The sequence below is a fragment of the Copadichromis virginalis genome, linkage group LG5 (genome assembly GCF_057382275.1).
Source record: "Copadichromis virginalis isolate Kocher_CV1m ecotype Utaka linkage group LG5, C_Virginalis_male_GT1.1, whole genome shotgun sequence".
Taxonomy (NCBI): Eukaryota; Metazoa; Chordata; class Actinopteri; order Cichliformes; family Cichlidae; genus Copadichromis; species Copadichromis virginalis.
The window spans coordinates 25013670-25040072 of NC_140622.1; the positions used below are offsets into that span (position 1 = coordinate 25013670).

At 39.6% G+C, this 26403-nt stretch overlaps 2 protein-coding genes across 2 annotated transcripts in view; one reads left to right on the forward strand and one right to left on the reverse strand.

Moving 5' to 3' along the window:
• The window catches only part of mmel1 (membrane metalloendopeptidase like 1), a 27501-nt gene extending 15610 nt beyond the window's left edge, over positions 1-11891 (reverse strand). The window contains exons 1-9 of the mRNA XM_085456942.1: positions 11763-11891; positions 7165-7277; positions 2835-3011; positions 2421-2465; positions 2052-2111; positions 1760-1921; positions 1579-1659; positions 1060-1155; positions 419-537 (exon numbers count right to left, since the gene is read on the reverse strand). Coding sequence (XP_085313068.1) covers positions 419-537; positions 1060-1155; positions 1579-1659; positions 1760-1921; positions 2052-2111; positions 2421-2465; positions 2835-2991 — 720 coding nt within the window. The 5' untranslated portion in view covers positions 2992-3011; positions 7165-7277; positions 11763-11891. The remainder of the gene's footprint in view (positions 1-418; positions 538-1059; positions 1156-1578; positions 1660-1759; positions 1922-2051; positions 2112-2420; positions 2466-2834; positions 3012-7164; positions 7278-11762) is intronic.
• A 5401-nt stretch (positions 11892-17292) lies between these two features.
• Positions 17293-26403, forward strand: miip (migration and invasion inhibitory protein). Its single transcript, XM_085456944.1, has 9 exons — positions 17293-17665; positions 21309-21484; positions 21769-21874; positions 23302-23413; positions 23492-23571; positions 23666-23792; positions 24307-24403; positions 25798-25917; positions 26098-26403. Exons 1-9 carry the CDS (start codon positions 17434-17436, stop codon positions 26233-26235), a joined length of 1188 nt encoding a protein of 395 aa, XP_085313070.1. The 5' UTR covers positions 17293-17433; the 3' UTR covers positions 26236-26403.

The window sequence follows — 26403 nt, forward strand, 5'->3', positions numbered from 1 at the left end:
GACAGAACAGTGCTGCCATTCTTCTGAACAATGCTCTCTAATGTCTCTGTAAACACTGAAACACATTAATGGGACACACTGTTGGACTGGGAGACATGTGTCTTCATTACGATGAGTGAGTGATACACTGTCCTTCGGTGCAGAGCACTAAATCCTGCTGAAAACCTACCCCTGTTGGAGTACCATTTGCCAAAAAGTGGCCAGTCAATTCAGAATGTTATTCATCCTTCTTAAGAAAAGAAACCAGACAAATGTCTGAGTACGTGTGATTAGGATTGAGTCAATGAAGGAAGTTGGACAGATTGTTCATTTCATTAGTTTACGGACCTTGTTGACAACAGCAAATGTCAGGTTTATCTGTAGTAGTTGTATAGCAGCTGTCATGTACTAATTGTGCCCAGACAAAATGTTTTCTCACATAGATAATATGGCGCTGAGAGTCCCGGTCGTCCGTCCACACATACATGTCCAGCACGACCTTCTTGTGGAAATGAGCAGTAAGTGTTGCCAGTGTGTCCTCAAAGCTCCAGGCTTCCTCTGCAAAATAAAAAAGAGAAATTTGTACTCCGTTTAAGAACATTTATCTAGCTGTAAGGAGCTATTCAGCATACCTGGCTGCAGAAATCTCTATGCCTCTGCTGCACATTTTCTGGGCTCGCTTTGTAAATCGGTGTGCGCAGATGCAGCTATGCGTGGCTAATTCTGTTTGAGCCACCATCCATGATTACATTTAATTAAAGTGGCAAGAGCCAGGAGCACGAGGAAGAGGGGACTATTTAAAGCATCCTTCACAGTCCTGATTGAGGACTTGCTCTTCTGCCCACGCATCACTCTCCCAAACCCCACACCTGACTGCTCGACTGAAAAGCCTCGACCGGCCTCTTGATCCCACCAACAAAGCTTATACGCAGCTATTCACTGAGAGCAAATATAGCTGCACAGGCTCTGCGTGATGTTTTTGAGAAAGAACAGCACTTGTTTGTGTGCCGGTGTTACATGTGCACACGTGCTTGTTTGTATAGAACAGGCAGGAGGCATTAATCAGAGTGTGATTTGTACCTGTGGTGGTGTTCCAGTCCTCTGACGCCACAGGCCAGTCACCGATGCTCTCAATGAGCTTCAGGAGGGGCTGCGAGTCACGCTGCTCTATGAGGCCTGCAGGGAAAAAAGAACAATCTCAGTTGTAGAACATAACAGGAACATTATGGTCTCACTACTAAAAGAAATTGCGCCATGTTGAGTTCAGACCAGCAGCAGGCACCTACACTGCTCTGAGATACAAAGCTATTTATTCACTGACTCAAAAGGCAAGTTTTCTTAAATAAATTTCCCAGTGACTCTAACAGGTTACTCTAGCAAACGATTTTATGCAATTTAGCCAGGCCCAGGTTGCATAGCAGAAATTACTGGTATGCACAGCTGGTAAGTATTAAATATTAAGGTCTTAAAAAGTCTTCAGTTCAAGCTGGGGAACCCTGCTGATACCCCGGCTGTGGAAGGCTGACTGATATAATAAACAGCAAACAGTTTTTTGTCAGTGTATCTTGTGCTCTCTTGCCCCTTTGTAGACAGCCTTACTTTCATTCATGCAGGAGCTGTAAAGGATTTTGGCCTTCTTGATGGCATCTCTGTCCTCTTCACTGACTGTCTCGAGAACACCTGCAACAACCAAACACAAACAAACATTTTCTGTCTGAAAATGTCTCACCGAAATACTGCAGCCCACACTGACCCACACTGAAGATTTCACCCAGCTGACCTTTGAGGACAATCTCCAGCTTGTCTCGCAGAATGTCAAAGACGCTGTGACGGGAACTGGTCTCCGGAATAACATGTCGCTCCAGCCAACCCCCACAGGCATACTGGTAAAAGTTATCACAAGGCTTCACGGACTCATCCATGTTTTGCAAGAGCCGGGCAGCTTTAAGATGTTGGCGAGGAAAGAGAGACGTAAGAACAGTGCGGTGAAAATCTCACAAGGCAACTGAGGGAGGATGATAGTTTCAAAATTGTAAGAGCAGGAGAAAAAAAAGAAAAAGCAGATTTCTCACCTGCGGTAACACAGTCTGCAGTTGTACACACATTGCTGGGGTTGGAGCGTAACAGCTGGCCTGGAAAAATCAGTGCGAACAATTACGAGAGAACTCTTTGACAAACTGTGCCCCAGCTGAGAGGGAGGATGTTGTTGTGTGAAGTTCAGACCCAATTTTAAGTAGCCTAGATCTGTAGTCTGTGCGAGAGAGGAAATGCCTGTGTCAGCAGTGACTGTGTTCTTTCACTTTTGTGTGGCTCTGCTGATCAGGCAGTAAAAGGAATTACAGTATTACAGTGTCTTTCAGAGGTGCAGGCTCAAATATGACACATGCCACCCCGCTCATCCCGCAGTGTATTCTGTGTTGAGCTTAGAAGATTATACTTACCCTCACCTGTTGAGCTCCTGGACGCGCTCGGCCTGCTTGATTGTTCTGAGTCGGATGCAAGAAAAACGATCAAAACATCAGACAAACTCTGCAATCATTTATCATGACTTTAATAACTGGGTTGAGTGGGTTGAATTATATTTTTAAACAAAAGGCCATCAGACAGAAGCCAGTTGCATTTTCCAACTTAATGTTTAAATTTTTGTGAGTGACATTAAACATTAAACTTTCTACCAAGGATATCTAAAAACATACACACATTATTATTGCATAAAGATGACCATTTTAAAAAATACTTCCAGGATTATTTCATGTGTCAGTTTTGCCTTGATGTTACAAACAGAGTAGGGAGACACATGCCATTACTACTGTAATATCTGGATTTTTCCACGGTTATCGTAGCAGAGCATTTACCTTTCATAGCTGATGTGTAGAGGACTACAAGCCCGGCCAAGGCACAGCTGACTAACAGGAGCAGCACAGACAGACCGATTTCCGCAACAGTCCAGCGACGCTTTCCGGGTTTACTTGATTTCTCCATGATATCCATTTGGCTTTCGGATTTTCCCATATTCCTCCTAACTGCCGGCTCTGTAGGAAAGACACCGTTGGAGTGTGGGATGGTCCAGGCACAGAGCTACCGCCGTGTGTTTTTGCGTGTGTATGTGTGTGTGGGCTGTGCAGTGATCCATCGGTAAACTGTGCCAGCTGACCTGCAGTGAGTGAGCTTCAACTGCCGAACACCTACAACAACTTCACTGACATGAGTTTCACTGACAGTGAAACTGTTGGTCTTGATGCACGATGCGATTTATTTTTCTTTTCTAAAGTGACATAAAATGTTTTAGCTCAGGTTTTTTTCTGTAGTCTTTCATTAAGACTTCTGAACCTGTTCAATCCACAAATAAGGTTTTGAGATTTTCTTTACACAGCTTAACAATATATTATAAACTTAATAAAATCCAAGTAGCTGGAGAGGTTAAAGTGCCTTCAATCTTTTTATTTTATTAGAGGAGGAGGAATGCTGAATTATAAATATGGAGAAATATAAATATGGAGAAATTACTCTGCTGTTAATATTTAAACTGAAAAGGTCACCATGTGGGTAATGAGTCTTCATCGTGCAGACGGATGGGGGGAGATGAAAAGTTTTGGTGTGATTTAAGAGACAGTAACTATGAAAGAAATGTCAAAATTATGTTTCCATTTTGGGTACTTTAACCCCCCCCCCCAAGTGAAACTGGTGGATATCTTTATCTCTTAAGTCCTTCAGAAAAAAGTTGGCGGCACAGTCCAAAACAGTAGGTGCTTCAGTTTAAGCAACCATGTGCCAAAATGGAGAGGAACCACAGGCATAGGTCAAACATTGTTGCTATAAAAAATGAACAGACAGATACGAGAACTGTGCTCGAGGCATCTTGGCCTTCCAGTAGAGCCAAACGTTTACCTGGACACCTTAGATACACAGGTGTAAATGATTATGTGTCTCAGCTGTCCACTTGTGGGCCCATCACCTTCGACACATTTTAAGGCCAAGTGTGAGGGTCAAAGACTTTTTTGTAGAAGCCGTGTGGATGTGTTGTTGTTTTGGATTACACAATGGATTTCTGTAGCTTTAATATGTCAGCGGGAATGTTTGGTTGTTAAATATTTTTCTATAATCCTGATGATTCTACAGAGGTTGGTCTACATGGTTTAATACTTTTACTATATTCAGCATATTTTGTACTGTGTAGAAGATCATTTCACCGGTGCACCCTTATTGCTAAGGTCCATATGTTATTAATCTGGCAAGAAAAGAGTCACTGTGCATCGAATGCGACGCTCAAGCTGACAACAATTTAACAAACAGTTGAACATTAAACTTGCCTACTCTGTTCATTGTTTTTTTTTAAATGCAAGTATTTGGTCCCACCTTACAGCCCCACACACATGCACACTGAGCCATGCTTTGCTTCAAGGGAGCTAATTTCTATGCACAATAATTATGCATTTGTGAGCACAATATTGCAAATGAGCATTTGTGCAATGGACAAAACAACAATCACCCGTGGCTTTCAGCAGCATTGCTTTGCATCTATTCACTCTGCAGCACCTGTTTCTTCCATAACCATTCCCATTGCCCTATCATTAGGCCTGACAGGGACGGGCTGTAAATCAGAGGTTCACACTGCTGTGGCCCATTAGCCCTTCCTGATGAATACTCATGGGCACATATCTGGCTCTATAGTGATGAAGAGCAGGCAGGGGCTTGTTAAAGCTTCACTACCAGCCGCAGACTGTATCAGCATCACACCGCATAGAAACACCCTCTGAGGCTCAATCCTGACAAAGCGTTAAAGACCGACCTCATATTGTAGAAAACTGTTCAGGAATAATGTTCAGTCTGTTGTGACGACACAAGATTTACTGCTCACTACAGGGACTTATTTACATATTTCAAATGTTCTCAGACAGTCTCACTGAATATTAAATCCAATGTTCATTTCCAACTAATGCAAAACTGAGTTGGCATAAAGAAATGGACAATAAAGAAGCAAAATTCATTATTCTTTACAGACTCCTTTTCTAATAAGACAAGAAACCTTTAAAACCATCATGTATTATTTTTGACTGGTCATTTTAGGAAAAGCTGGTTAAAAGTTGAACACAAGGATGTCACTTTTAATTTGTACTTCACGCCATTACGGAAACTGAGATATTTATCAGTGCTGATTTGTTTGAATTAGTGCATTTGAGATTTAAAATTTTATCTTATAGATGAACAACAAGCAGATGAGTGTGCGCAAGCGCATGTGCTTCACATGCACTAAAATTAAATCAGTGTTGATTCACTCAGCATCTGAACCGTGCTCTGCCAAGATGTAGCCTTCTGAAGACACCTGTAATTGGCAAGCGTTTCCTATTATAAATTCGATTTTCTAAATCCTATAACCAGACCCTAGAGGAGGTTCAGGAGTCCAATTCCTTCTCAGACCACTTTCTTTATCATGTGGGAAAAAGTTGTCGTTTATTTTTATGTCCAGTGAAGCCAAAAACATATTGCCTACCTCCGGCTTCCATCTTTATTCCTCAACATGACCAAGCAGATGGTTAGGACAGGCTCTTTGTAGCCTGAGAGACACAACTCGGGATAAAAGAGGACCGAAAACACTCATCATTGTCAGTCCAGCGTATTGATTTATCTTCATTTTACCAACTATAAAGCTGGCAACACTTTTAAGAGACGGCATGGGCACCATGCTTGAGGTTTTCAGATGTTCAGCAGATTGAAAAAAGACATGTTAAACACATGCTTTCAAAGTGAGATGAATCAGCATTGTCACTGACTCAATCACGAGCTTTTAGCAGTGGAGGACAACTTGCGTCAGCTGTAGCTGAGATCCACGGAGTTTTACTTGCTTTTTAAAAGAAAGGCAAAAAAACACAGAAGTAAAATGGGTGCTGAAATTTAGGTGGCTGCTGAGTTGGTAACCTTGATAACCTTTACTGAAGTAGGGCTCAAATAGACATAAGCGAGCAAAGACAAAAATTTTAATCAGCCAAGAGAGTAAATATTTCCAACTCTATCATCAAGATCACTGATCGAGATCATTTCCTTCTCTCGTTGTTGGTTCAAATTACTTTGTTTAGCTGAGTTCAAAGGCTCACATGGCTACCTGGCCGGTAATCATATTGCTACTCATAACACTGTGAGATTACTGTGCTCAATGTAGCATAACGCTAAGCCTTTATAAGCACCATTTAAAGGACTCACAGCTCTGAAACTCCCTAACTGCAGCAGGCTTGTCACATTTTCAATATTCCTGAGTCCATCACAGTCTGTCAGTAAGCTTTTAGCAAGGCAGAGTAACACTGTCTGTCACAGCTGAGATGGCATTTCTATTTCTAGGCTCCTTTGTTTGATCAGTTAAAAACCATGCTGAAATTACGATATCATATTTGAAGATATTTGGCCAAAGAGGGTAGGAGAATAGACAAGAGCGAAGAGAATAAATGGTATAGCTTATTTAAAATATATTTAAAATGACAAATTACAAGTGCAAACAACTTCTACAGGCTATTTTGTTAATTCTACACATTCATATAAAAAGATATGGGAGAACCAACAGAGATTAATGTGTTTAAGTTAGTGGTACACTCTGTCAACAGTGAGATGAGCATTTAAGCGAAAACCAATTCATTTGTTGAGTGACATTGCAGATCAAAAGTTAAAATTCTGCTAAACACTTTCAGATTGATTTTAACTCATTTCCAAAGGTATTCACGGCAGCTTTGACATTAAAAGCTAGAAAACAATAAAACCCAAAAGTATCAAATACAATCTAACAGTCAGAGATTCAGGGTCTCCAAAATAAGAGCCTTTCTCTGTAAGTGGGATCAATCTGTGCTAAAGGTCTTATGGAGTCTTTGTTTTAGGCACGTTAAGATTATATGCGGCTTTGTTCAGTGACTGGTACTGTTTTGTACAAACAAAACAAGGATTATCAGGTCAGCCAGCGATCTGCACACTTTCATAGGCGTTCATTCTCATTCCCTTATTTTGCCCTAAACTTTGTGACGGTGCCATCTACGTTTTCCCCACAGCAATGTCTTAACAGCTTAGTGTTTTGAATCTGTCCTGGGACCACTCTGCTGCTGACCTGATGCCTGAAGGCTGCAGCTTCACAGGGTAACTTTAACCACTTTCACTTTGGCACTTGACAGCAAACAGGAATGCAATCTAGAGGATCCGGAGGCTTACCTTTGTATATGGATGGCAGAAGTCCCTGAGCCGTTCCCCCACAGCGTGCTAATATCTCAAACACCCCTGCTGAGCATCCACTCAGAGCTGGTGTGTAGAGAAATGAGTCTGTGCTGCGGGTTGAAGGAGACGTTATCCAGTTCAGTGTGCTGCTCAGGGAATGAGTGAGGCAGCCGAGAGGGAGGGAGAATAAAAGAAGGAGAGGATAGAGGGAGGGAGAAAGAGGAGGCAGATGGGAGGTGATAGTACTAGATTGTTTTTGATTGCATGACTGTGAGAAGAAAAAAAAACGCACATCAGGAACAAGTGTGTGTGTTATGAAGAGCTGAGGTGTGTAGCTGAGGGGTCAAAAGGATATTGGTTGTGTTACAGTGAGCATCAATTTCTTTTTCTCACTGTGGAGTGTGCCCAGCTGCTGAGCGGAAAGACCAGAAAAATCTGGAAAGCTCTCAGAGAGATAAGACAAACACGTCTTCAAAGCCCTCTGCTAACAAATAATCCGGCATACACCGTGTGTTTAAACCTATTTTAGCTGTTTTGTTCTCATCCCAGCAGCCACAAACATATGGATCTATACTACTCCAGTCATCATCACTACAAGCACCACTCACCGCTGATCCTCCTGTCACCCCTCTCTCCCCTAGTGTCCAGGAAAACTTAACTCCAGGGAGCTCTTAGATGCCTATGGAGAGCCTGATGGGGATACCTGGCCTGGTATCAAATCTAAATGGCATGGCGCCTGGGCTCATTATCAGCCTGATTAACCACACTAATAAGCTGATAATAAAGAGAAAGTAATGTGTTTGGCTGATGATCATAGACTCCCAGTCAGGTGTTGTTGCTACCCAAGAAATTGACAACAAATTTAAGGATCTTGATCAAAACTAAAAAATATAAAAATAAAGAGCACGTGTTGTTGAAAATGCACTCGTGTGTTTATTACTCACATGCAGCATCATTTACATTTAGAAAAAGGAATTGTGGAGAGATGTTTACAAGTGCAAAGCTGCAGTCATTTAGCATGACTGATGGAGTGAAACGCAGCAGGGAGTGGAGATTTGAAACTGAGTTAATAATTTATTCATAGATTTTATTTAGCAGGAGAATGTTTCCTCTCCTATAATGTTTCTGCAAGACTGCAATCAATTTATTTCAGTGTTGATCCTGAATTTGGTCATCAGTCCACTGATTTCACTGATTTCGTGTAATTAAGGCTTACAGTGATAGGAAATGATCAGACTAACTTTAATAACTACTAAAAAGTAGAATAACTTGTTACAATTAAAAAAAAGAAAACTACACATGGATTTTAAACACAGTTTGAAACATATTCCCAAGACATCATCATTATTATTTATTAATACTTTAATGTCGGCTCTACAGAGAGATGTGTCTTATTGCATGGTCCAAGTGTAATTCCTGCAGGGGAGGTGCTGAGATGTATTTCTTACTCACAGAAACAGGAACATGCAATCAGGCATAAAAGTGTTAGGTCATCGCTCTCTGCTTCTGAACTATGAAGTCATCCCACAAGGACCGAGCTAAATACACACAAAAGCAGAGGACTTGCACAGATGCTCATTTAAGTGTTACAAAGAGCTGTGAAATTACTTTTTAGGCAATAAAAATGTTGCTGCTTTAAAAGAAAGGACTTCTATTTTTCAACATATACGAGCTTTAATTCGGAGTAGGCAAACAAAAAGCTTTGGTTAATTTGGTTGACCTTTCTTTTTTCTTTTTTTCTTTTTTCTATTTTGCCACAATTCAAACAAGCTGCTCTGCTCGCATCAAGTCTTTACTTTTTTCAACGTACTTTTTACAATTCCACGTATTGCATGTCATATACTGAAGTGCAGAGTTTACCTGCGGTTTTGCAAGAGTCTTATAGCGTTTAAGTAGGCAACCTGAAATTAGATTATCGGAGATTTATTTGCTGTAAGACCGTTTGTTCTCGCGCAGGCCATAAACAAATACTGGACTGTCTTGGTGATTAGTGGATCTGAAAAACAAGCTTGAAAGCTTTTTAATTAGGCTATTGTTGATGAATGCTACTGTACGTATTTGATGGAGAAGGCTGATCTACTTTGCTAAAAAGCTTTTGCCAGAAAATGGAATGTGTGTTCAGAAACTCTCAGAGTGAGGTTAGAAGGATGTTGTTGTTGTGGGAAGACAGTTTGTATATTTAAACCCCGTAACTAAGAATGATAACAGATTATGTGTTATGCAATTTGGAAAAAATAGAAATTTTATTTAATTTTTTTCATTAGACTAAGTAGATAAGAAAACAGCATGTTCTAACTGTAAACGCCTTAATTAATAAACATTTAAAAAACAGTTTTTCATTTCTGCTCATTACGGTTTTGCCTATTTTAGAGCTTGGTGCACGACAATAGCAGCAATCATGGCTTTACATTCTCATCTCCCTATTAATTACATCCTGTGGGTTGTTGGATTAGGCCTGCAGTCAGCGTAAGCTTAAAAAGCTCAGAATATTTCAACTCCAACAATTAAAACCATGCCATTTTACAAAAAGCTCATTTACTGGGACTTTCTGATGAGGTGATATGAACTTATATTTGTCTCTTCTTTCAAAAACCACTATAGTCTCTTGGTTATGTAAGAGTGGTTTGCTGAAAGAGGCAGAGATTGCATGAAACAGTGGCATTGAATCTTGTTAGAAGCAGGTGGATGTTGAGGCTGTCTGTCTGTCTGACAGTGTATGTTGTGCTGACACTCTTTGTCAGCTTGGTGGCATTCAGTTAGAGTCATTGTCTTCCCTCAGCCTGAAAGAAAGGCTGTGATTAACTGGTATGTTCCTCCTCTGTTGATTTACTGCATGTGTTTAATAGGCCTCGGAGAAGGCACACAGGCCATTAAGCACAGAGCTAACATAAAAGCTTCAAAATGAGGTCCCGCTGCAGACTAACTCTGAGGAACCAAATGGGAAGCAAACCTCATGTTCTCTGTCCTCATCTCACAAATCAGCATTCATTAGATCACAGTTTGCAGGTGTAATGTGTTGAAATACAAGTGGCTGCTGGTATATTCATTCCTCAAATGCAGCATAAGCATGGCTGAGCATAATTGCTTTGGGGATAACTTCTTTGGAAAAGAAAGTATAAAAGTATACTTCTTTAGACGATTTTGCCATACAAAAAGATTTTAAAAACATATTTTTTTGACTAGCATTGTCTTTTTTTATGTTTGTGTTCTGCTGAAAAAGTCCATTATAGATGGAACATAGGGTAATTTCTGCTTTTCATGGTTTCTTCTCAGTTTGTGAATATTGTCTAGCTTGCCAAAGACACTAATAAGAACAAATAGTTTTTCCCTGAATTATTTTGTCAAGCAGATGTAAACCTGCACTGAACTAATTAGAAAGTAATAACAAGAAAGGGGAAACAGTCACAGCAGCATGAAGAGCTTGAATTAGGTTAGGCTTTCATATGGAAAGCACTACGATACACTTTGTATGGTGCATTTATGAAAGCTTTATTGAAGTCTGTCTGCAGTTGGACCACAAATACTTCAAATACGGCATTTAAAATAAGACTTTTTAGCACAAAGTTGTGAATACCCGTAGCCTACACATTAAACACAACAAAACACCCCAAATAAAGTAGCTCAATAAAATAAAACAAAATGACCCAATAAAAACAAAAGACTTCTATAAGTAAAAATGTAAATAAAATGCAATTCATGATATTGCTTAATAATTTCTTAAATGTTTCCTACTTTTTATTTTACTGACACATTTACAACAGGTACAATCACCAGTGACCCCTGACATCAGTATAAAATCATTAAAATACTTAATAATATGATGCAACCCAATTCACCATAACAGTAGCTCTTTGACAGTGTCAATCACTACTGAACATTGTTATATTTGTAAAGGTATAATTTATGCTGAACTGTAGGGAGATGATTCATTATCATAGGCTGAACTACTCAACAGCGTGATCGTAATTCATGCTGGAAGGGGCACAATCGTCTAATCTGCACAGCTTACCTATTAATAAACTCTAATCAATATATTACAGATTTAACTAATGTACTACTGCAAATAGTAGCGTCTTGCAAGACCTTTCTTTTTTACATATTGTCACCACCTTTCCTTCAACCCGTTCATTTTTGTTGGACATTTAGTGCTCTTTCACTGCAGCTGTTAATCACAAGAGAACAGTGAGAATCATTCAGCTCTTCATTATTTCATTATTATGGAAATATTGATGGTGAGAGTTTTTTAAGCTTCAGGTAGAACTGTTGATGGTGAAATATAACTGGATTGCTGTCAATTGCAATAATATTAAACTAAATAAAACGTGTTAACGTGAATGGATGAGTTTCTTTGGTCACAGAAAGGTGAAGTGACAAAATACCCCCCACTAGCCACCTGTCCCTCGGGTTTTAGCAGCTAGGACAGCACCGTGGCAGGTCTAATCCTCCTTATCTTAATGGCATCTGGCCTTATTGCTGGAGCTGTAGGGAAGATCGACCCTTTGCCTTTCTTTATCAGCAAAAACCACTTCCCTCACCAATCCTGTTGGTCACCCTGCTCTCTCACCATCAGTAGGCCTGTGTCACTCTGAACTTACCAAATCTTCTTGTGCAATGTGATAATCCCAACCTCGGTTGATGTCCAGATGCATGTTTCCAGGAAAACATTAAAAAATCTTCTCAGGAAACGTCGCTGCTGTTGAAATAGGCATATGGCTGACGTATCTGAAAAAACAAAACACTCACATTTATGTGCAAATACAAAGAACACACAGTCCTGTGTGTTCTTTGTACCTTGGCTCTGGGTTATTTTCTTTGCCTCCCCATATTCCCACTGTGGCAATAGGGACTTTGCAACAGGGGAGTCAAGAGAGGCTTTGTAGCTCAGATTTTTAAAAAAGATTTTCTTTGCAAAGCCTTATCACAGTTTGGCTTTTATAACAAGAAAGTTGAGTTTCCCTAGGTCGACTGAAAACAAATGTAGATATACCTGGTTTCCCAGGCAAAACTGTGTGTGCTGTATAAACACTAAAACTCAGAAAAAGCATGTCCTAGCAAATATGCAATGTGAATGCAAAGATTTTGCTTGAAATGCTTAAAAATATTTGAAATATTCAAACAGCATTCATATTAATAAATCTGAGCTCAGCCTAAATCTTCTACTTTGTCTTATTGTGACGTTATCTTTCTTTTCATCGCGAACGTGAAGGGAGCTGAGCTGTATGTGAAAGACTTTCACTGTCCAAAACACTCTGTGTGCAGAAATCATTTACCATGGATGATAATCGGCTCTGAAAAATAATTGCTGCTCAGGAGCTGATAGCTATCAGCATCAGTTGGATCACTTTTTTGTTAGTTCTGTGTTTTAGTTCTTCTGTTTCAGGCACTGTAGCACAAGGAAACAAAATTGTCTTCTTTCACCACATTTTTCTTGTATTTAAGACTAAAACTGTTTATACAATATGATGCATTTGTCATTTCAGGAGATCGGTCTGACACCAAAATGTGCTGAATGTGAAAATAAAAATTAATTTTGACCATCAGATAGACTCCTATCCGATGGTCAAAATTAAAACTATTTGTTCTTATTAGTGTCTTTGGCACTCCTACTTCCAGGCAAGTAATGAAGTGACCACTATTAACAATGAAGAATACTTTTGATTGACATATGACCCGGTAGTAAATACATCTAGGCATCTATGCAACAAGAGGCTTGAATGCCATCAGTTTCAAAGCAATATGTGACAAGCGTCCAGTGTGCACACCCTTGTGGGCACACCCCTAGGTGCTCCACTGGCCATTTGACGTTAGTGCCAAATTTCTATTACTATTATGCAGATCTTCCTTATTGAACTTATGCATAATTTCAAATAAGTAAGATCTGTATTCATCCATTTGCCTGCTTTCCTGGGTGTTTGGCTGCTAGTCTGTTCTTTTCTTCACTACCATTTTCCCATGCTATCAAACTCAGTGCGGCAAAGCGACATCATTACTAGTGATATCATTACACGAGTCTAATATCTTCTTCCCCACTTTCTTTGAGCCAATCAGCCTCCACTCTGCGTGGTTTAAATCTCAGTGCTCTCTGCCATGATATTGCTCTAATACCAAGTTAATACAGGGACAGTACTGATGATACCAATATTGATACTGACACTTTAAACCTATGAAGGTTTATGTAGGGGAGAGCAGTGTGTCATAATTCGTGAGATGAATCATCATCAATTTGCGAAAATCGCTGTGATTTTTCATTTCTACAATAATTAGTGAAGACAATAAAAACAAATTTGTCTATTTCAACTCATGTTCAGTTGTTCCAAATGATCTCTCCTTTTTCAAATGTTAAAATGCCCAACTTAGAGCAATTAACAACATGTTTATAGCTATAGTAGATTTCTTCTTCGTAACAGCTACTGAGGTTTGATTTTTATAGAAATCTTGTTGGACAAAAGTTATATATTATTAGGGTGTGGCTCTTTTGAAGGTAGGGTGAGTCCGACTGGGCAGCTTTAACTCCAGCTCATATTTGTGCCGTTGGTGCCTTTTGGAGCATTTTTATTGAATTATCTGCTAAATACTACAGCTTAAGGTGCATTTAATGTACTCCCAGCAAGTCAAAGAAAGCTATGCTCCAGTTTTATTTCACTTGTATCTCATCACAAATTACGCATAGAAATAATTTTCTAAATAAATTTGCCTGTTAGTTGGCAACACTCTGTTCTTTCATCTAAATATTGTTAATTCTCACTCCAAAAACCCAAAAACTAAAATAGCAGCGGCTCTCCAGGCTTTTGTATACAGTCTATATGTTAATTCTTATTAATACTTATTGCCACTAATGCTATTTGTTTCTTTATTATTATAAGCTAAGTTATACATAAATAGCTTTAAGCAACTGTAATGGTAAACAGTTCTTTCCCTCTATATGTGAGCCAATTGCACTATGCTGATTTAGTATTTAGTAAGAGCTTCATTACACAGAGCCAAACAGGAAAGGATACAAAGACTTGAAACGGTCCTTCTGAACACATCACGACAAATATAACAGTTTCTCTGGGTCATGGGACTCATTTTCTAATAATTGCACAGCCATTCTTCTGAACACATCAGTGGTTTCTTTGAAAAGAAAATGTCTTTCTTAGGTGATTTCGTTATCAGAAATATGAATATTTTCACATTTTCTTTTGTTTTTGTTGTTGATGTGTCCGTTATCTGTGCCTAATGAACAATGAAACGTTCTGGCGGCGGGCAGTAATTGCTCAGAGCCCAACAGTGGGGGTGTAATTAGAGAGACAGGGAGGAGTATATGACTTCATGACTGGTACTGTTTAATGATAATGGGGTGCAACGCCACACTACTGTGGTCAGCTAATCATACTGGGCCGGCCTGGACAGCTCTCAGTGCAAACGAGCCGTGACTGGAATACTGAGCAGGTGCTCGCCCACACAGTTCCACACCATTCACTCCACAGGGGATCAGGCATATGATTATAGGTGTGACCCTGCAACACCTGCAACAATGTCATTAGTGCTACCACGCATGGACAGTTTAATGTAAATAAACCAATGTCATCAAGCCACCCAGTAAAAAGAGTGACCACATGCTGCTGTCTACACTTTTACAAGCACAGATTGCCCTTGAAAGGTCATACAATGAGAAGAAAATGAGGGTGCTGATCTACAGGAAGTTGGCAAGAAATTCTGATTATTGATTGATCTTTGCATGCTCTTATCTGATACGAATATCATCAGCTAACGGCAGCGTGGCAACAGGAAAAGAATGTGCTGATTCGGTAGTACTTGGTGTATTACGAGAACTCTAAGGTATAAAAAAAGTTCTGATGACGACATCACATTTAAAACTGAGAAAAACAGGAAACTGAAGCGTGCATGTTCATTGCTGTAGTTTCTCTCAGTTTATATTCATAGAGACTAAAGTTTGTATGTATAAGAGAATCATAGGATAAAGACACATCCTGAACTTCATGGGCAAAGTATAGTTACTGCCACTGAGACAGATAAACAGAATAAATAAAGTACAACTGTAAGCAAATGTTAACCAGCGCTCTTCTATATTTTTAATCTTACGAGTAAATAGCAGCAGCTGGGCAAAAACATCAGCTGGGTCATGTTCAAATACAGTCATGGCGATAACTGCTTGTATGTTAGATAAAAATATTAGATACACCCATAGACTTAAATCCAGTCCAAATGCAACAGGTCAGTCACTTAAAGTGCCTTCATATAATTTATTACTGCAATTTACAGTTAGGGCTCAGAGAGACGTTAATGCTCTTGTTTCTGCTGTTCATCTCAATTCGTTTTAGTAAAATGCACATGCAAAATAGTACAAAGACAAGTCAGTATAACACAGTAACATTAAAAATTGTGGTCTTAAAAATGAATGCCTCTCTGGCTGTATCAATGACAACTGGAGATGTCCGAGTACTGAAAACAAGAAGTATGTCAGACCCTGAAGTAGAATAATTATAGTTTGCTGACAAGTGATGGGTGGGTTTTGCAGTTATTAGGGAGCCTGTGTCTTCATTTAGGAAATTTGCAAACAAGTTCATTACTACATGCCAAATATCCTAAACTGTGTATGACATAAAGGCTGTAAATACAAGTAGTTTTAACTGTAAATTCACCAAAGGTTCTATTATTTTCTAGCACCTCTTGTAGGGGCCTGTGGAGGATTTTCCTCTGAGCTGCCTGGTCTTCCTTGCACCTAATATGGGTTTCTTGGGAGCATTTTGTCCTTGTTTTCTTTGAAACCCCGATGGTACTGTTTAGGCTCAACTCAGCCTTTAAAGGCTTGTTCTGTTCTCTGTAGTCTATCGTATCTTGTTTTGTTTTTCTTGTGCTATAAATAACATTTTTTTCTTTTCATTTATTAGCTGGATGTTGTTGGGCTCGTGTTTTGTAAAATTTTTAAAACATGCTTTGTGAATGGCTTTAAGACTAAGTTTGACCTTGTGCGTTCATATTTTTTACATCACTGACCTTATCAATAAGTAGAGAGCAACCAAGTACTTTTACAGAAACACTAAAATTGTTTTTACAAAAAACAAAAGGCTGCAAAGTTATGGAGGCATGATTAAATATTATATGGTTATGTATATCAACATTAAAAATGTATTGGAATGTAACTAGTACATCATAGGAACAAACTGCTTTTAAGGTACATTGTTCATGATGTTGCTAATTTTAATATTTATAATGAACTTTGGATTATGTTCTCCTTTATGGCATTTAAAAAAAATTCTCCTACTTTAAAAATAAATACATAATTTCAAAACTCCTCTATTATCTTGGCAATGGGTATGCAGAAGGTGATGTTAATCCAAAAAATATCATATTTAATAGCAAATCACTAACTGGAACCATTTTACAGTACAGAAGTTCTGTTGAAGGAATAAGGGTGATTTAAGGGACTTTGGACTTGTATTTCAGATGCTGCTGATCTGCTGGGGTTTCCCCAGAAAACCATTTCTAGGGTTTACAGAGAATGGTTTGATAAAAGAGAAAATATGCAGTGAGTGGCGGTTCTCTGAAAGAAAATGCCTTGTTGATGCCAGAGGTTAGAGGAAAATGACCAAAGTGCTTTGAGTAGAGAGGAAGGCAAAAGTAAAAATATAACAAAAAATAACAAGTAACTACTGAAGTACATATATTATACATATACATTTATTAAAATAGTACAGGTAACAGGATACTTTTATTGTGAGATAAACTTGTCGGGCATTGTGATATAAAATGCCCGACAATATAAAATTATGCTACTGAAGAATTTGATATTTTTTAGACTTTGGTCACTCCTTCGTGCTTCTTGGGGGAAAAAATTAAGTAGTAGCAGAAACTTACTGAAAACAGAAACATAAAAATGTACTTATAAGTGTTTCTTTTTAAAAGGGGGGATGAAAAAGGGGGAGAAAAAGCCAGCTAATATCCTAAAAAACGTGGGTCCTGTTGTTTCTGGGGAAGTCACCCATCAGTCTCATCAGTGTTTCCATCATGGAAGTGTGGCGCCCTCTGTTGTTCAACATCTGGCCTTGTAGTGAAAATTTATAGTTACACGTGTGCCTGTCACTTTAAGAATGCTCAGAATTGTGGGTAAAATGTTAACAGCCAATCAAATCACTGTTGTCAACGCGTTGTTATGGAGTCGGCCTAATTGAAAGCATAGAAGATCCCGAAAGTTTCTTTGTGTGTTTGATGTACTTTTAATTAAAGCTACAGTTTATTTGCTTTCTCTAATATTAAAACTAAATGTCCATGGATCGGCTGGAGGTGTTGCGAGAGCGCAATAAACAGTTACTGGACCAGTTGAGGCAGCATGGAGAGAAACTGGAGCGGCTGTGCGGCTGCCGTGAAAGCCGCAAGAGGGAGAGAGAGGATGGAGCTGAGGAGAGAAGACCACTTGAAGAAACGATCGGGATGACCGGTGGAGACCGCTGCCTTGCAAGGGCGGCCCTAGCCAAGTCTTCCGTGAAGTTTGCCGGTAATTAAACTGTTTGTTTACTTGACGCCAGCAGCACGAGAGAAGTAATTAGCAATGAGCTAAGGTCACATCAGAGTTGCTCTTGATCAATCCAGACCTCACATCACAACAAACCAAAGCTGTCGACGTTTTGTTTACCAGATAGCCAGATTAAACTCCTTCACATATACAGCCCCAACTCCAAGAACGTGTAAAACGTAAATAAAGGCAGACTGCGATGATCTGCAGATCTCGTAGGCGCATATTCACATTAGAACAAATGTTTAAACTAGAAAACGTACGGTTTTAGAGGCGAAGATAATGCCATTTTGAATTTGATGGCAGCAACACGTCTCAAAAAACGTGGGACAGGATCATATTTACCACTGTGTACACGTCTGGACACCGAGGAGACCACGTGGTGGATTTGTGGGACAGGAATGTTGTCCCATTCTTGTCTTTTGGGGGATTCTAGCTGCTCAGATGGTCTTCTTCGTCAAATGCTTTTACTTGGTTAGAAGTAACTGTACGCTTGCCAGTTCAATGCCCAGCAGCCATGCTGTTGAAATACATGCAGCATGGAGGAACTGAAATATCCAAGACTTTCCCTGAAAAAGAAGTCTGGAAACGAGGATATATTTGAGCACTCATGAGACCTTTCCAGATGCCAGTTTCATAGATGCTGATGTATTCCCATGCCATGAGCATTATTAACAAGCTCTATGCCCCTTTTCCTCTTTAATCCAAAGGACATAGCAGCCATGTTTTCCAAAAAGAAACTGTTTTCACTTTACCTAAGTCCATGTAGTGATTTCCATGAGAGAGTCATCATTAAATGTAGTGCTGCCTGATAGTCAGAAGACTATGGGCATCCAGTATTGATTCTCAGCCTTGTGTTTTGTGTAGAGAGATTTCTTCAGACTCTTGGAATCTTTTGATGATATTATGTACTGTAGATTAGATATTCAAAATCTTTTTAATTTCACATTGAAGAAATTATTCTGAACCTGTTCCACAAGCTGTACATGCTGTTTTGTACAGATTGCTGAACCTCTGCCCATCTTTGATTCTGGGAAACTCTGCCTGTTTAAAATGCTTTTTTTTTTTTTTTTTTAATCCAATCATCTTGACCTGCTCCTCTAGCTGTTTCTTTTTAGTACCATTTACTTTTCTGGCCTTCGTTGCCCCTGGCCCATGTTTTGCTGCCATCAAAATGAAAGTCAACATATATTTTTCATGAAATAGTAACATATTATTTCGAAGTCAGTGACCAAGTCTGAGACCATTCCCAGTCAGTTGCCATCTGCAAAATGACCTTGGTGTGTCAAGACTACAATAAAATGAAAATACGATGGACTCAGTCTTGATCCTGTTTAATCAGTTTTTGATTGAAAAGGATCAAGTTGCCACTTACATGCAATCTATTTGCAATAATACCCCAATTAGCTGTGATAAATCTCTAATCTGTTGCTATCTGCATCAGATCTGTGGTGCTGTAACATCTAGAGGTGGACTCGCTACTGGCAGACCACGAAGAAGCCACACATGGGGTTTGATTCTCTCGATCACAGACAGCCAGATTGAAAAAGGGCAAATTTATAAATGTATAAACACAAACGCAGCTCGTTCATTTCAGTATTCTACCAAGAACAAAATATTTGTGTACAAGATAAAAAAGGTAATTTGCTATCATATCCAGAGCAGTCTGTGTGTTAATACAGATACTGCTACTGTGCCATGTGGGTTGTTCTACAGTCTGTGAAACTGAACTGGGTCTGTGCACCGCGGCTGCTGTTTCACATCTCGCAGTCAGAAAGCCTTGTTATGTGGGCGTCTCTGAAGACATGTAATGTGCAATGTTTGTTGGTTTTGCAACAGAAGGTGCAATTGCTGCCTCACTCCTGAGTGAAAAGACCCTAACCTCACCGTCACTTTACTGCTTCATTCCCAGTTAGAACTTGCAGCGCCTGATGCTGTAACAGACATTACAGAGCCAAACTTCACATATTTACTCTCAAACTCTCATAGTCTGTTTCGGATTTCACTAAGGCCTCAGTCACACTAGAGGAAAAATAGGCCGGTAACTTCTGTGCGATCACGAGAGGTGGTGGTTGGTGAGTGATTGGAATGAATTTTTTTGCAAATAGTTGCACCAACCAAATTGTCATCTACAGCAGGGGTGTCAAACTCAAATACACAGTGGGCCAAAATTCAAAACTGGAACAAAGTCGCGGGCTAACGTTAATATTTATTGAAAAAAAAAAATCTTCCTCCAGATAGAAGAATAAATCTTTTCTTATGGACTCAAACAAGTTTTTCTGAAAAACTGAATATGGAACAAGCAAAGCTTAATACTAAACAATATATATATTAGCTGTATAATACAGGTAGGCCAGCTCTAATAGTAATTTGGTATGGCTTCGCGGGCCAAATGTAATTAGGCTGCGGGCCAAATTTGGCCCGCGGGCCAGAGTTTGACACCTATGATCTAGAGGTTAAGCGTGCAGCACCCTCAACCTCTCAGTGACCAGCTTTGGTTGCAAAGCGACTGCATAGGCCACACTGTGGGAGTAAACCTGTATCACGTCTGCAGTTAATCGCTGTCTTATTTGTAAATGGAAAATTAATTGCCAAGATCGGTCGGAGTTAGTCTGCTCCATCATTTACTTCTCCAAGTGAGGATATAATGTAATAAATCACATACAATTGAGTTGCTAAAGTTTTTAGCAAATGCCTGCAAATAGCACAAAAAAGTCTTATTTTGCGCCCGATATATGTGCATTAGTTGTCTTTAGGAGTGTTCATTTATTTGGAATGAGAGGAGAGCAAGTTTAGCAGAATGAGTGCGTAACTTTTACGGATGGATTGCTCAAAGCTGAGTGCAGTGCCAAAACTTTGGCTTTGCCCCGTAACTGTGAGTGTTTAGAGCAAAGGCCCGCATATTTCTGTTCCCTAACAACCCTGAAATAAAGCAGAACTGAACTGAACAGATAAATGGATAAAACTTTATTTTTTCTGTTTACAGCAAGCAGAGTGGGCGTTTCAGTTTTTTTAGTCACATTTCGACACAGTGAAGCAGCAGTTCGCTCACACAGTGCAACATATTCACATTTCTTTCACGCCCCTCGATAGTATGATAGGTTTGATTAAATTAAGATGCTCAACATTCCACTTCAGACACTTGCAATCAAATGCAAGACAAATGGTTTTTCGTGGTGTAGTGTGACTGAGGCCTGAAGTAATTATTAATAAAGTACTTTAAATATAAGTATTTCTTCCCTGGAGATGTGAGCTTTATTATAGAGAGTGGATGGTGCTTGGTTTTATTTTTTAATAGTGGATTTAGTATATACATGATGAAATGATGTGTAAAATTTGAAAGTATCTGGAAGAAAAACTACAAAGTGCACCTTTATTACCATTCATCAGAGATGACAATTAACTGATATGTGTTCAAATGTAACTAAAATAAAAAAAATATTTGTGTCTTTATCACCTTTTCACTATTGACACTATTGGCAGTTTTTTTTTTCTGTTTGTTTTGTTTTTTTTGTTGTGGAGCCTTTTTATCCTGCTGGTACTTTCCATTTGACTGTGAGCCTGTGGTCTGCATGTAATGTGTGAAATAATCATTTAGAAATCATTTTCTTCCTGTCTTCATCAGGCACTTGTGAGAAAAGAACAGTCATCAAAAAGACTGTTTTCACACCATCTTTCACCAAACACAGAGAAGGAACTGCTGAACAAACAGTTAAATCAGATCTCATTAGAGGCAGCAAGAAACAAGACACAGAGCCATTCAGCACCAAGTCCTGTGTAGTAAATCCGAGCAAAGGACAGGTAAGCAAAGGAGCATCAGCATTACCCTGCCTGTGTTACTCTTATAAAGTTAGTAGGAATAAATAATTCATCTCAAACTGAAAAGGCACTCACTAGTATTTCACTGACAATCCCCCTTCAAAAAAGCTAATTCACATCTACATTGGTTTGGGAGCTTTGTATTTATATCGTTACAACTAGTTTATAAACTACAAGTCTGCAGCAAGCTGTGTGCTTTATGTCCACTGAAAAGGTGGAAGTAGAATATGCTGATTGCTAATGCACTGCCTGCTTTCTTTTTGTAGAGGGGTGTGCAGAGCAGGGTCACGTTTCAGTCGGACGATTTCAAAGACGTCCTTGACCCAGAGAGGCATCACCTACCACCCTTACTCGGATATGACTGGATAGCAGGTAAGCTTTATCGGTCTGTCACATATCGCACTGATCTGCAGCCAAAATGCTCCTGAAATATAGGGAGCCACGCTTTGCTAATTTAGGTTAAATTAGTTTGCATATATTTCAAATCTTATTATTAGATCTATTTAACCTTTTGACCTTTCCTCTGACCTTTGATTTAATCGTTCTAGTAACAGGAAATCTATAATGCTGAAAAGTCAAGTTACATGATTTCTTTTTTTTAATCCCACATGTAATACATTTTCACAATATGCTTTTGAAAGTACTGACTCATAGAACCTGCAGTAGTGAAATAGATATAACCTAGATATAACCTTTGCATTTTCTATTGTGGTGCCCAAGATTAACAAATAATTTAAAAAGTCTGATTGTGGAGATATCCACAGACATCTCAATACATTTATTACAGCTTTTTCTTTTGAATTAAGGCGGAGTATAGTTCTAGTGTAATGTTGCATGTTAAGTTTTCTTTACATAGACCTGTTTTCTGATATTTAAATTGTTTAATAATGATGAAAGATAAATTATCATATCAAAATTCTCCCCGTTGCCCCCTGGGAGTGTGGTATGCATGTTCGTCAGGCTCTGATCCTCTACCAGAGTTTAAGGTACTGACTGCACTTCTGGACAGAGACTTCTTAGCCCCGTTGTTCTCTACTACCTGTGGTAGCATTTCCCATCGGGAGTTGGACACTTGTCCATATGAACAACACATATTCCTGAACATTATCCCAGCCAGCCACCCAGGTTCGGACTGAACCTTTGTGCTGTTCTTTAAGCCGGCCTTTTCTAGCAACTGGTAGGATTTCTTGGTGTCAGCCACTTCCTCTGTATCTGTCTTATGTCAATGGTACATCCTATGCAGGAGGTTGGTCGTCCAGTGATAGTTCCTCTTCCTCTTTGTCATCACCGTCTGTCTTCAGCTGCCTGAGGTATTCTTGGAGCAGCTCATCTCAAGGGGCGATCCTCATGGTATATTCACGTATGCTCCGTGTTTCATCCTGTCGCTCTTGCCTCTCGTTCCATTGCTCATAGAGTGTCAGGGTGCTGGACTTCGGGTAGACACCTCCGTGCACTGTAAGGTGTTTTTGTGTCTTTACATCATTAGTGTCTATCTCATTCTGTGGCCAGCTTATTATTCCAGCTGGGTATCTGGTGATTGGTAGGGTGTTTGTATTGATGCCTTGGATCTTTTTCCTAACATTGAGCTGGCTTCTCAGCACCTGTCTTACCTTGTGGAGGTATTTGGCTTTAGCTGACCTTTATGTATTGTTATTGTGGTTCCTGTTGGCCGATGGGATACCCAGGTGCTTATAACTGTCCTGTTTAGCTGCTTTCTGACATCTCCACGCCTTGAGTCCACTTTTTATCTTTGAAGCAGAAGTACCGATAACAGCTGATGTTTGTTTTTACCCTGTTAGGAGTGCTGGATACTGAGGACTCCTTGATAGAGCGCTCAGACGAGTTCTTCAATGATCTCTGTGTATTTCGATCGCTCAATAAGGACGAGTGTGTCCACAGTGGACAAACCGAGTGAGTGGTGCTCTTTAAATATCTCTATTATATATCCATACTGTGTTTTCCTGTGGTTCATTAAGATTTTCCTCACAGATTCTCTCAGGGGAACCAGCCAGTGACACAACTGCTAACAGACAAGGATGGCCCACAAGCTAACATGGACACTCATCAGTGTAAGAGGGAGCATTTATCTGAACAGGCCACTTTCTATTTCCTCTCATTAAGGCTGTTCTAACACTTGTCTCTGCTTGCTCACCTTTTGTGCAGGTACATTCTCTTACAGGATTAACAGCAGACTGTTCCCGGTCCCCCTCCACTCTCAGGAGTGCTGTCCCTTGTGCAAAAAGCCTAAATCCTCCCACCCTCACACTGTTGCTGAACCTGCTCTAATCAGGTACTGATGGCCTGCACTTGAACTGCATTGTTAAACCACTTATGAACATTAAAGCACTTCATCAGTTTTATCTAAAATATATTAGTCTGTCACTTTCAATTGAATACAGGAGGCAGCAGCTCTACTGTGTGCAGCAGGGACTTAGACCTTGTGTTATTTTTTTCTGCCTTCCCATATTTTACACGTTAAAAGCTGAAGCTGTTTCTGAATTCAGTAAAACAGCAGCGACACAAAAAGCAAGCTATGGTAGCTTTGATCTGTAGTATGATACACTGCAACAAGGCAAGGGAAACCTGTGAAAAGGGCGTCCGAAACCTCCACTGGATCAAGTCCTAATAACTAAAAGCAACGGCGCCTGTATTCTCATTTTACATTTTGTTCAAATGTGCTGTAATCAGTAGTGTTGCTGTGTGATATTGACTAAAAAATTATCAGGATTAGTTTGAAAAAATTATCACCTCACAATAGATTTCTTCAGATTTCTTACTCATCTTCTTTCTCTTGTATTTCTAAGGGTCAGCATCCCTCGCACCAGGCTTCTGCCACCTTACATATACAAAGCTCATCGGCGATGCAGCTTTGACCCTTCTGACAGTTTAGGATTACCATCGGTGAGTTACAGGTTAATGACTAAAGATCATCACCACTTGATTTGATTGAACCACTGTCCCACAATAATAAAACCCCTTCTAGCCATTGTGTCTTTCCATTCATTGGTGATTTGAAGGTGCAACATCTCACTTCCTAAAAACAGTTAGACCGTGTGCACGGGTTATTGTCTTACTTGCTGCTCTTATAGCTAATAAACTGTAATGTTTCAGTATATACACACAAACGCACACTCACTGGCCAATTTGTAAGGTACACCCATTAATATGCTTGCTAACACAAATATCTAATTGACCAGTCACATGGGAGCAACGCAATGCATGTAGGCATGTAGACATGGTCAACACGACATGCTGAAACTGCTGAAAGTGAGAACCAAAATAGGGAAGAAAGGTGAGTTAACTTATTTTGAGCGTGGCATAGTTGTTTTTGCCAGTCGGGTGGGTGTGAGTATTTCAGAAACTGTTGATCTCCTGGGATTTTCCCACACAACCACCTCTAGGGTTAAGAGGGAATGGTCTGAAAGCGACAGAGCAGCCGATGAGCCGCATTTCTCTGGGTGAGGTTGCATTGACCTGATAGGAAAAGGCAAAAGCAGAAGATCACACTGGGTGCCACTCCTGTAAGCTAAGAACAGGAGACTGAGGCCATGTTCATCTACGAGTGGTTTCTTTAACATGACAGTGAGTTCACTGTACTCTAATGTCTTCTGCAGTCACCAGATCTCAGTCCAAGAGGGCATATTTGGGATATGGTAGAATAGGAGATCCACATCATGGAGGTGCAGCTGACAAATCTGCATCACCTGTATCTGTACAGGCGATATAGACCAATAAACACCTTAATATGGTGCTGTAGACACAGCACATTTAAATGCTGCAAACTTTAAGAGATAGGCATGCACGAGATTACTACTCCTGATAAATGTGTACCTCTCAGAATGCGTGTTGCTCAGCATAGTGAACACTTGCAGTACTGTGGCCTGTTATGACGCAGAAAGAAAATTTTGACCTCATGCATCCTGTGTGGCTTGATGTCCTACTTGGTATCTCAGGTATATTACACAAGTACCATGACTTTGTATGAATATAGCTCTGAGGAAAATTATTGTATCTGAAGTAATGCCATCACTTTACCAGATACTATGATACAGAAGTGTTGCATATCCCATCTCTAGAAAGGCTTTAGCATCTTTTTTTTTTTTTTTTAATTTTATTTTTTTTAAACTGATTGGTCGGATGTTCTGACTGTAAAGTACCCGCAATTGTGAATTTGACCATGAGGTCTGTATAGCCGATCAGCCATCTCTGCAACTTGTGTTATGGCCCCTGTATTCAAATCTATAAATTCATCTCAAAGCATTCTTTCTTTTCTTTCTTTTTTTTCCACCTTCAAGCACTGTCTATCAGGGTGGTCCAACACAGGGCAGAGCACCCTGCCACCACCCAGCAGCCTTGACCTGCAGAGCAGTGTTAATGTGAAGAACCCAAAAGGACCACTGAATAAACAACTGGAGGTGAGGAACTGGACAACTGTGTGGTTTTTATACAGTCCAAGCTGCCACAGGGCTGACTGATTTAATAATTAATAAATAAGCAGCTGTTCCTAGTATACAGTTTCTCGCTCTTGTTAACATAATTACGGAGGGTGCTGTACATGTCACAAATTAAACGGTGTTTTTAAAAATATTTTTCAGGATCGGTCTGCACTGAGGGTGTCTCATAACCCAAACCAGATCTCAGATGTGGCTCGCTTAGCTCGTCACAACTTTCAACGGTTTAATCCAAAAAGAAGAGTGGGCGGCATATCTTACCCTCCTTACCCTGCGTGCTGATAAACTATCAAAGTATACTGAGTGGGCTTTTTTTTGTTTGTTTCTTTGTATTAAGCGCCAAAACTGAAAACCTTGAGCGGATGTCTAAAAAGTTTTGTCATAGATGACAGATTAGATTAATTTATTCACGTCTGTACAATAAAACTTGAATAACTGCAGCAATTCCAA